Here is an 11,999-nt window from a genome sequence, read left to right on the forward strand (position 1 = left end):
GGCATTTTATTAGCAATTGATAAACATCATATTATATTATTTGACTTACAAGTTTCATAGCAGAGCTTCATAATTAAAACTTCAAATCACCTATTAATATGCTTTAGTTGTAATAAGAATTTGCTGCAGAAGTTATGAATGAATTTATGGCCAAAAAATGGAAATAATAAATATTGTGTGAATGTTAAAGACCAGACTGCAGTATTTGAATGGTCTGCTGTCTTGATCAAGTGTTGCACAGGAGGAAAAATGACAGCTGCTTGAGCAATTTCTTATCTTCTTGCCTCTTGAGACAAATGCAATGCTGGCTGTAGACTTTTTTGCCTTGGGGCAGAAATCATCTCTAACTGAATTGGGAACTGACTACTGTAATGTATTTCTCCAGAGGGTATGTGACCCAGAAATGTATCCAAAGTTGATGGCATTTTCTGCAAATGCTGAGTATTGGCAGCTTTCCTTTCAAACTTTGGGTGGATTATTGTTGGTGAACTGAAGGTGACAAGGGGCTGATACAATCTTGCTTGTCTTTGTTTCTTAGCTTCGTTTTAGTTAAAGAGCGAAGTGTGCAAGTTTGTGTGTTTTGTCTTTACAAGAAGAATGGGGGCAGGCAAAACCTTTATCTAGGAAGCCAAAATAACGCAATTTAACATCATTAAATATTTTCAATTTAGAGTATATAAAGCTAAATACCTAAGAAAGATTTATATGTAGATATTTTAAGTGCCCAAAAGGAGAGATGTTTAACACATGTAACCAGGTTCTCTGCAAGTTCTCCTCTCTTACAAGGACTTAATGATATGGATGTAAACAAAATGCCATTTAATAGTGGACAATCTGTTTAGATCACTTGCAGATAATAATTTGACAGAAGCTGGCAGTTTTTCAGCACAAAACAATTTGTCTCTGAAACAAAAAAATGTTGTCAGTATGTTCTTTCTGCCTCATGGCTTTATTAGACCTTGGCTTTTTTTTAAAGGTGTAAAAGGATTACTAAATATTTATTGACAATTAATGGCTGATACATGCTGTTACTGAAGCACCCTCATGTATAAATTCTTAATAGTTTAAGTACAGCAAATTTATACATTTGCTTCCTGTTTTATATCTGAAGGTAACACCTTTTTGTTAGAGAATGTATAATGGAAAATGAGGCTTTACTGTGGCTGTACGTGATGAGACTACAGTCTTCTAACTGATACTTTTTAAAGAAAATTTCTACTGTTACTTAATTGTTTTTAAGATCTTGCCATTTTAAAGTGTTTTGCTTTTCTTTTGTCCTGTCTTGTGTTTTTATGTGTTTCTAAGTTTGAAAATCAGCCTTTTATTATAAAAGCTTGTTTTACTGGTGGCACCCTTTTAACTGGTCACATTCATGGTGCTGTAGAGATCTTATTTGTCTTAGGAATTTTGATGCAGAACAATTCAGGGTTAGAGTCTGTGGCTTGCTTTCTTTTCTGGGTGGCCTTTTTTCATGTTCTCTCACTCATGCAGAGGGGCTTTTAGAACCAAATATATTGCAAGTGTGCACCTCTAAAATAGGTCACGGTATTGCTGTTCTGAAGCTGTCTTGATTGCAATATTGTCACTTGCTTTTTCATTGCAAAGATGACACTGTAGTTATTAGCATGCATGATAATCAAGTTCACGGGAGGAATATAAGACAGATAAGGAAGCTTTCTGTCCATGAAATGTTCAATGAGACTCTATTACTTATGTAGAGCTTGGTTTTCATTTGGTGGGTTACTGATGTGATGATGTAATTTATTTGACTTAAGGAACTGATGTGTACTTGGAACTTGCATTATTAAGCACGAAGTAAGATACTTACATCCATTTTCTCAAAATCATTTTGGGATAAAGAAGTATAGAAAATACTAACACTTAAGAATAATATAAGTAATTCACACACTTTTGAAAAATTGTACCCTTTCTTCTCAGTCTGCTGAATGTTTTCCACTGCAAATCCTGGAGAAATTTGCTGCATAAACCTGAAAGCAAAATTTGTTGGTTTTTCTCCCTTCTTTCCATCCTCCCTCCTTTCCTCCCTCAGAAATATTTATAAAATATTTATATGCTTGCATCACTGAGCACCTGCAGCACGAGCTGGGGTCCTGCATTGGCACTTAGTGAGAACTCATTGCAGTGAGATGATTGCCTAATTGGCAGTGTCCAGCTGAGATGGAGCTGGGACAGAACACCATGTACAGATGAATGCTTACCAACAATCAGCCCCAGGAGTGCAGCAAGTGCTAGCTCCAAGTGCAATTTGTAGTTCATTTGGAAGTCATGGATACAGGAATAGAGAATGCTGCTGCTTTAAATGAAGGCAGCAGAAGTTTGAATCAATGTTTGTGCAGATTTTGGAGTAATACATAGTTGATAACCAGTTTCTAGTCTTAGTTTTAATTTCAGTGTGTTATTTAATAAATTGCTGCTCTCAAGTAAGGCTTAAAAATGTGAATATTTTAATTCTGACTTTTCAGCTAATGTAATGTATTTACAGTTTTATATGGTATATTTTAAAACTTTTCTGTGAAATACTTCTAATACCATGCAAATATGTTCTTAATAGCAATTATTTTTTAGTGCAATTACTTTTAGTGTAGAATTGATGGACTTTATTTTACACCTTAAATCAAAATTCAAAAATTTTTCTATTGTTCAAGAAACACTTCACTCTAAAAATCCTTTTCTAATAGGAAAAGGCCTTTATAATGCCTACTGGTTTTATACTGGTTGTAAAATCTCAGATGGGTGTTAGCTGTGCTTTACTCATTATAAATTGAAGGTTGATATGTGCTGCATGAAGCTTGTGCTTCTTGGGTAGAAAATGTTTACTAATAGTCCAAGAACATGGAATGGCAACTTTTACATGGAAAGGAATTTGTAATGGCGTGCAATTTTTCAACTGACTGTTCAGCATTATTGAAACTGAAATGAGTGGATGTGGTTGCAGTTTTGGAAATAGCTGTTTAATTCACAGGGAGTGTGTTTTGAGCAACCTTGAATTGTGCTTCTCTAGGAATAATTTCTCCCTCTCAGTAAAAATGATGTTTGCAGTTCTCTGACAAGGTAGTGCTGCTGACAGAAGGATAAATGTTTTACTAATGACACTTCAGACCTGTTTACATGCTTGAATGTGTTTGAATGCTTTCACTGTGTTGAACACTAAGGATCTCTTTTCCTTTTTTCCAGCAAGACCTCATGACTTCTTTGATGCACAAACACTGGACGCTATAAGACATCGAGCCATCTGCTTTAACCTCTCAGCACATATAGAAAGTTTAGGAAAAGGCCACAGTGTTGTATTTCATAGTACTGTAAGTATTTATAGGATGAATTCTGTTTGTTTACCTTTGTGTCTAAAAAATCCAATCTTTCAGAAAGATTTCCGTTTTCTTCTTACTGCTGTAGACATTTAATCAGAAGTAAGCAATAGTGGCTCTTTGGTATTGTTGAGCTGTCCACTGCTGTTAGTAAATGAACTTTTAAGAGGTATTGGTGGTAGTTGTTCTAGCTCACAGATTGAGTGGATTGCAACATTTCCTGATCCATTTGGGGAATGTCTAACAGCAACTTTGTGTTGCAGAAGAAAATTGGTTCTATCTTCTAAATAAGAGCACAGTTCAGATGGCATTTCCATGGTCATGAGTGGCAGTGGTCATTTATCACAAGAAATGTTTTTGGTGTATAATTGAATATGTAAAGATGCTGATCTCAAATATGTGTTTATTCCCTTTGTTCCTCCAGTTTAAAAGATATAATCCTGAATAAATTTATTCCCATCCTCATTTTTTTCTTTTAATAAACTTACCACCAAAATACTGGGGAATTGCTGGAAGGAGGCAAGAACCAAGTGGGGAACTTGTGTTTGGATAGGAAAGACATCAGTATTATTTTAGAAGAGTTCAAAGCAGGGATAAAATACTGAATTGGGGTAGAAGGATCAGAAGTTTAAAAAGTTGAATAACTCAGATTTTCTTAAGCATGTTGGGAGATGAGGGCATGTAAAAGGTGGAGACTTGACTGAAGAAAAGTAAGAGATGGGACAAAATGGGGAGGGATGGTTTTAAATTGGTAGAATAGTCCAGACAAGGAGTGCTGGCTGACATGTCTTCAGCTACAGCTTAATCTTGGTATGGGATTCATACTCTTGAACTACCAGTCTCTTTCCATAAATAAAAGATTTTGTGTGCATGAAGCTTATTTCACCTTGTTCTGCAAGGCTGAATACCTGTAGCCTCTATTGAAGATCTTTTCCAAATTATTTCTGCTGAACTAAGGAACAGATATTACAATGATTGAAAAATGTAACTTATAGGATACCCTGTCATGCCACTCCCAGCTTTTGAAGTGGCTTGACTTATTTCTCTAAAACATTTAAACACTGAACTGTTCTCTGGTTTTAGCTTTTTCAGGTATTTCAGTTCAGTGGCCACATTTTTAACTACTATTTTAACTAGTTACATAGTTTCAATATATTGAAACCTTGTAAGGCAGTAAATTAATCCAGTGAGATGCCTGCGATGCACACAGTTTACAGTGTGAAATTGTTTTCTTTTTCCAGAAGAGGTCAGCAGAACTCCATGTCTGATTTGAGGCCACTGATGCACGTTTGCTTGGAATTTCCATTTTGTTTCTGGGACAGTGCAGGAAATGTAGAGAGCGTAATAAGAATATTTCCAAATAAAGCTGGATTAAGTGGACATCTTCTGGCTGAATTGTGGTTTTCACTTAAAAACCTAAATGGACTTAAGTTCTTTGCAAAAAAATTTTAAGTCTTCAGAGCATATTTATTGCAGACACACAACTTTGAAGTTTGCTTTCTATGAATGTCTAGTAGGACATGAAGAACAACAATTTTTGAGAAAAAAATCTGTAATTTCGTTTTAATTATGATTTTGTATTTATTATAGGTAATAGCTAAAAGAAAAGAAGATTCTGGCAAAATAAAACTCTTGCTTCATTGGACACCGGAGGACATGTGAGTATATTGCTAGTGACACATTTTAAGTGGGGAAAAATTTACAGTGGGACCAGTGAACTGGTACTAAATTATTTTGTGCCTGTGAATATTTGACTTAAAGGTGATATTTTAAAAATGCTTTTCAAAAAGTAATTTAGATGTTTAGAAATTATTAAACAATGAGTTTATTGATTTTTGCTTTCACTTTCAAGTCTTTGTACTTTAATACCAGTTCAGTTAAATTTCCACCGGTATTTTTAATGCGTTTTGTCACAAGTTTCAATTCATCGTGAGAGACAGTAGCTAAAATGTCCTTGTAAAGTAGGCAGTTTTTTAGGGCTACCTTTAGGGCTGGTAGTATTATATCTAACAGAATTCTGAAAATTTTCTTTTTAAAATGAATACAGATGATATTATTTTACAGATAAAGGCAGTTAATTTTAAGATAAGCATTAAGAAGTATGCAACACTGGGAACATGAAAAATAAATAAAAGAGAAATTTTTTTCTAATACAGAGTTGAATGAATTTTTTGCTCATGAGGTGAATTCAGTATTAGAATCTCTGCATTGGAGAGAGGTTGTTCAGACATGTTAAGACATTCCCAAGGAAATTTAGATTTGGTTGGTCAGGTCAGACGAAAAAGGTGTTTTATATTGCTGTTTGCTGCATCTTGGTTGGGTTAGATAGAATGGGTATTTCAGGCACTGAATGATGTAGCTTTGAATTACTGGGTATTTACTTCATCTTGATTATTCCATGTAAGCAGAGGAGATGCCCAGGTATCCTGGCACACACCATCAGTCTGTTACCCTGTCAGGGCACTCACACTTCAGACAGTGAAATGCACTCAGGGTGGTTCCTTTCCACTCCCCTGAGCTGCTTATCAGCCTTCCCCATGGAGCTGGCAGTAGTGATTTAACTTCTACACTGAGTGCTCTTGAGAAACTGCACAGGTTCGCCAGGATGTCCATATGTTTAGGGTTTTGGTCAGGAAAAGTAAATACAAGTTTTTAAGTTGTTTCCTCTATAAGAGAGAAATAAATTCTAGTGGGCTGGGAGGGTCGGGGTTGTTTTGTTGGTTTTGGTTTTTGTTAAGAGCAGGAATTTATCTTTAAAAAATCAGCTTACTGACATGTTGTCTTTCTGTATATTTCAAATCTCTGCATGTGAAAAGTTTTCTTTTTTGCTGTTTGTATCTTGAGCATGTTGCTCACTGAAAATGTCTTCCCAGTGTTGGTTGTCCAAAACCTGATTTTTTGACTTTATTCAAAAAAACTTCTATGATGTTTTTTCACCTTTCAAGATCCATGAGACTTAGTGAATAAATGGATTGCCTGCTGGGTTGTTCTCCCTCCCCCTCTGCCCTGTTGTTTTTAAAATTTTCTTCCTCATTCATCTGAAAGGTTTAATTGGAGAAACTCCTTTTCCTGCTGCGTTAGAGGTTCTGGGTTTTATTTCATGTTTTGAATAGCTTACCCTAAAAATTGAATTTGAGTTGCAGCTAACTTTCATGCAAAGTGAAATAATTTGCAAAAGTCTGTGAAGTTTGGCTTTGCAGAAAAAGAGCCACTACATTTAGTTTTAACTGTTGGGCTTCTCAATTCGAAACCTGTTTTAAAGACTTAGACACCTTAATTGCAAACTCCTTCCCCAACCTGAAGTTAATCTGGCTTCTAGGACATGTAGAAAATTTTTAAAACCCCACCAAAAACCCAGAGAGGATAATCAAACAATTAAATTCAGCAGAGTTGGACCATTTTGTCTTTGAAACCTTTGAGCTTGGAGCAAGGAAATGAGAGTAACTCAAAGCTCAGTGCCTGCAGTGTGTCCTGTCCTTTAATTGGACAGAATCAAAGAATTTCTGCCAGTGAAATAAATTATTTTTAAAGGTCTGGTTGTTTTTTCTGTTACCCATTTTGACATTAAATTGTTACAGTGGAGAATGTAGTGCCATTATCATTGTACACTCAGAATATATTTCTGGAATGATCTAAATTCTCTTCAGTGTTTTGTCAAACCGAGAACCTGAAAAACTTCAAAGTATAATGTGTAACGATTGGCTGCCTATCCTCACTCTGGTGAAGATGCTTTTTAACCAGGGAAATGGGAAATTTTCTTCATATGTACTAGTTTACCACATAATGTTATGGTAAGAAAACCAGTTGATATTTTTTGAATATTTTTATTTTATTTATTTATTCATAGTCTGCCTGATGTGTGGGTAAATGAAAGTGAGCGACATCAGTTAAAAACTAAAGTAGTTCATTTATCAAAACTACCAAAAGATACTGCCTTGCTTCTGGACCCAAACATTTACAGGTAACATCTTCATTTTGCAACTTTCTTTACTTGAATGTAATCTTAAGCCTCACTTAACTTTTTGACGTTGGAAAATCAGGATTGCTAATATATTATACACCAGATCAGGGAGCCTTGGTACTGTACACGTCCAGGAGTTAAGTTCTGAGGTCTTAAGTTATTTCAGAATTACTTCTTGAACTAAACTCTAGTGACTGAGAAACGGGGAATGTGTGTATTTACCAAGTGTATTTTACTTTTTTGTGCTTGGTGTACAGAAATTCTAGTAAAGGAAGTACATACAGTGGAATCCTGAAAGATCACTTCTGTTAAGATCACATACTGGTTTGTATACCAATTTTTTTAAAGTCCAAATTTATCTTTCCATATTATATTCAACTGTAATACATGCAGTATTACCTTGAAACTTGTACTTGTGTTCAAGTACTGTTATTTTTTATTACAAGATTCTTTATAGGGGGACAAAAGGGAACAATTCATGTTACTTGTCTTTAAGCTACTTTCACATTTCTGTTTTTAGGCCCTCAGATTGGCTTCTAATCCATCTGGTTTCTAATAATTTCCTGATTCTCCCCCCCCACCCCTTTATTACTGCTCTCCCATGATTGTCAGTACCCACAGTTCTGTGTGTACAGTTTTTAAAGGTAATCTGAAATGCTTAATTCATTCTAAAATTTTGAGCATCCATAGATCCATATGTGATTATATTAAAAATCCATGAAAATGGCTTTTGGAAAGAAAGTTTATCATAACAGAAGTTCAGTGTTCCGATGTTTCTTCCTTAACATCCAGTGACCAAGAGTCTCAAGGAGTAAATAAAACACTAATCTGAGGTCTTTCAATGCAATAAGCCTTTCAGTTCACCTTTAATACTCAGTGTATTTCACTAATCAAATTAATGAAAACTTGCTTTATGATATGAAAACCAATCCTACTGTATTTGCTATCTTTGTAAATGCGTTTTAAGTACTTACCTTAGCCTATGAATCATTGCTATTAATGGTAAAATCATAAAAATGTTATGGTGAGATTGGATTGTGTGTTTTAAAACTGCTTAACAGAGTGACTTTGATAATCTAATTGAGGCGTTAATAATTTTATATTGATTACCTTCGCTGAGCTTGATAGATTAATTTGCTTTGAAAAGAAAAAAATAGCCTTTTAAAATAAAAATTTAATGATCTCTGGATTAAGCCCTTGGAGAAAAATTAGCAGACCTTTCTATCTCTCCCAAATAAAATTAAGGTCCCCACATGTAATGTTGTGCTCTATTTTTAGCAGTATGGATCAGTCTGTGATTGAAATGAGCTTTTGGGACCAGCTAAGGGAGCTTAATGATGTAAATTTTAAAACCAAAACTTCAAAAAAAATTTTAAAAACTAAAATCTCTTTTCAAGAGGAAAGGGTAGTTAAAGAAATTCAGTGGCAGCTATCAATGTCATGCTTTAATAGAAAGTCTGAAATAATTATCTGAAATGTAGACTTTAGTGAGATCATCTGAAATGGCTCTTGGTTTTAATCAAATGAAAGTAGACTTTGTGCAGTCATGATTTCATAGTGCATTCAGCTGACCAATGTATACATCACAGGGTCTTAACGTAAAGCTGTACCATCTCCTTTTACAGAACGATGCCCCAGAAGAGGTTGAAGAGGTAAAAACCAAGCAAGTGGGGACACCTGCAGTCTTAGTCACTGACAATGGATTTAGAAATAAAGTTGCACATTAGTCAAATCCCATCTTTTTTTTTTTCTTTTTTTTCTTTTGTTTTTTTCTTTTGTTTTTTTTTTTTCTTTTGTTTTTTTTTTTTAGAGAAATATTTATGCTTAGTGTAAACATTCTGTGAATGAAGTTGATGCTTCTGTGGAATATATTAATATATTACTGTATATCCACATTTTCATGGAATGGTACAGTGGGAGACTGAGCAAACACTCTTCTGGCAACTTAGTGGAACAACTAAAAGGCTTTGCATGCTTGCTTCTTTAAGCTGCTTTTTTCTTTAGTGAATACAGTAGTCTATATTTGATGAAAAGAAAAAGAAACCATCACCATTTCCTCCCGATTCCCAGGAGAACTGTTAAACAAGCTATTGGGCTTCCTGTCAGTGTTAACTAAACCTAACACATGCCAGACAATAGAACAGCTACCAAGGGATGATCCTGTTGCCCTTTGAGTATGGTGGATAGTAATCATTCGTCATTTGTGATCTTGTGTCCTTTTGCAGCTCCCTAAAATATGTTGGATTATGGTGTTGAATCAAATGTTGATGGAATGCTTGTCTTTTCCAGTCAACTCTGAATGCATATAGTAAGGTGGCAGGATGTTCAGAGTGTTGCAGTCTGTCCGACCCCTTTGCAGGAGTAGTGTGGTGTGTTCATCAGGTCTGCTTTGGTGTGATCCGTATCAATGGATGGGTTTGGGAAACCTCAGTGTAAGCAGTCAGTGTTACTGGTGATTTATTTTGCTTTTTTGACCCTCTAGGATCCCCACTCACTTGTAAAGTATACTTTATTTGGCCTAATGTTTTCTAGATGTAAAGAAAATGGTATTTTTTAAAAAAAATTAATCTAGAAATTCAATCCTTTATGCACCAAAGTTGGCTTTGAAAAGGAAAGTAAAATCATTTTCTTGCTTAATAAGCAAGGAGCCGTGGATTTTTTTTAACTGACAAATAGAGATGCGTCTAACCTGTTAGTCTTTGTATGGAGACAAAAATGTTGCATATAGATAATAGGACATTGCTTGTAAATATTTCAGCAGATTTGTAATATATTTTTATATTATGAAATGTACTGTAGATGTTTTTCTAGAGGCATGAAAGTTAAAATGTATATATTACGGTAGAAATAATATTGAAGGATATTGTAATTCACTAGTGCTGCCAGAAGAATTGTTTAAAAAAAGCACCTTCCTTAACAGTAAAAAACCTTCTTTTACATACCTAAGGGACTATATACTACTGTTAGTATCTGTTGTAAGAACAAAATTACATTGAACATCCTTCCCAGAAATCTTAGAGGGATGAATAGTACCCATAATTAATTCATGGCACTCCTTTCTAATAGTGAACACAGAATTAGTTTTTTCCTTACTGTCGGAAGGAACTAATATGTAAAATTTGTATGGATATATGCAGTCAAACTGCAGAGTTAGTCCTCCTTATTGGGGAGGAATTTACTACAGTGAAACTAATAACCAGCAGTTTTTACACTAAATTTTTATTAAATAGATTAAGACTTAAAGTAACCCTTTGGTTGCAGAAGTGAGCATATCCTAATGTAATACAAATGCGTTCTGCATTGGTACTGACATAAGTCTTGCTTAGCTCCAGTGGGTTAAAAATGTTACTTATATACACAAAAAAATAATCTTATCAAGGATATGAAGTGCAGATTAAAAGCACCACTAATATAAGATGTTCTGGAATGGTTGTTTAATAAGGGTATTATTCATAAAATCTGTAGTGACGTGACTTTATTTTTGGAAGAAATGCAGTGTTTTGGTTTTTTATTTTTTTTTTGCTTGAGCACTTCACCTACTGCTTTTTCTGTACCTATAAAGTAATCCGTAATCTTTGTTTCTTTTTTTTGAATTTGTTATAAAATTGCCAAATAGAAGTGTTTCAGATATAGTTTGTATTTGTATTTTTTTAATTTTATTGCTTCATGAGTTTCTTGTAAGTCATTTATAATTGACAGATGATTGTAGACCTTGCCTGAGTATTTTTTCTAATAAAACAAAGCAAACAAACCTCATATGCTTCACAATTGTACAATTTCAATGGAGTTTTCAAAAACAAATATAAAAACGATGCTGTTTCCTCTGTAAGTTGTAACATACACCTTTACAGAAGGAGGAATTCATGGATTTAATGTGGTGTTCCTGTAAAATGTGACTTCTCCTGGGTTTGAGAAAACTATTACCTGGTGTTCTCATGGCAGAGTTTCTGCTTTGGAAGGAAAAATCAGTTTAAATAACAAACAACTGTGAAGAAATGGATACACTGGAGTTAGTTAAACTTTCCATAATATTCAAAAGGTAAGTGGACATTTGGCTGGTGTTTACCTTGTAGTTATGGAAGTGAATTGCTAAAACTATTTATGCTTGAAAGTTACTTGCATTCTGCAAATTTTGGAATTACTTGGTGGTGTTTTGTTTCAAATGCCAGTCTGTTCTCTAAAGCCCTGCCACATTTTTTTGTGTGCCCCTGGGTATATTTCACTTTTGTTGGAATACCAGGTAAGTGGAACTGCCACTGTGTACTGGAGGGCACTGATCATGTTTTTATTCGGAAACTAATCTTACTCTTACTCTTGAAAAGTGTTTCTGAAATAGTTGGCCTCTCCCCTTTTAAGTAATTCCATGTGCTTTGTTTTGAGATGTTTGGGATGTAACATTTAAAGGTTTCTCCCTGTCTTTCTCAAGAACATTTTCCAGACATCTACAGATTGCATTCCCTCCCAGCTTGAGTGTTTATTTTCTTTGTAGAGAAATGTCAACTCCTTGAAAGTCACACTTTTCAGAAGTTGCAGTGCACACAAATAACTATGTTCAAACCCCCATTCTTTTGGAATGTGTTGGCTTGAATTGTTCAGTTTTCAAAAATGGAATAACAGGATTTTTGAGTGAGGGATTGTGTCTTGGGCTTGAACACCAGCTCTGCCTGCTAAGTGGATGGAAATTCGTGTCTAGGAAAACTAGCTGGCATTTG

At 34.7% G+C, this 11,999-nt stretch overlaps 1 protein-coding gene across 1 annotated transcript in view; it reads left to right on the top strand.

Moving 5' to 3' along the window:
- The window catches only part of AEBP2 (AE binding protein 2), a 41,071-nt gene extending 30,028 nt beyond the window's left edge, over nt 1–11,043 (top strand). Inside the window, exons 5-9 of the mRNA XM_058023451.1 lie at nt 3,196–3,320; nt 4,917–4,984; nt 7,174–7,287; nt 7,545–7,611; nt 8,913–11,043. Of these exons, the coding sequence (XP_057879434.1) occupies nt 3,196–3,320; nt 4,917–4,984; nt 7,174–7,287; nt 7,545–7,599 (362 nt within the window). The 3' untranslated portion in view covers nt 7,600–7,611; nt 8,913–11,043. The remainder of the gene's footprint in view (nt 1–3,195; nt 3,321–4,916; nt 4,985–7,173; nt 7,288–7,544; nt 7,612–8,912) is intronic.
- The last annotated feature ends 956 nt before the right edge of the window (nt 11,044–11,999 follow it).

The sequence above is a fragment of the Melospiza georgiana genome, chromosome 4 (genome assembly GCF_028018845.1).
Source record: "Melospiza georgiana isolate bMelGeo1 chromosome 4, bMelGeo1.pri, whole genome shotgun sequence".
Lineage (NCBI taxonomy): Eukaryota > Metazoa > Chordata > Aves > Passeriformes > Passerellidae > Melospiza > Melospiza georgiana.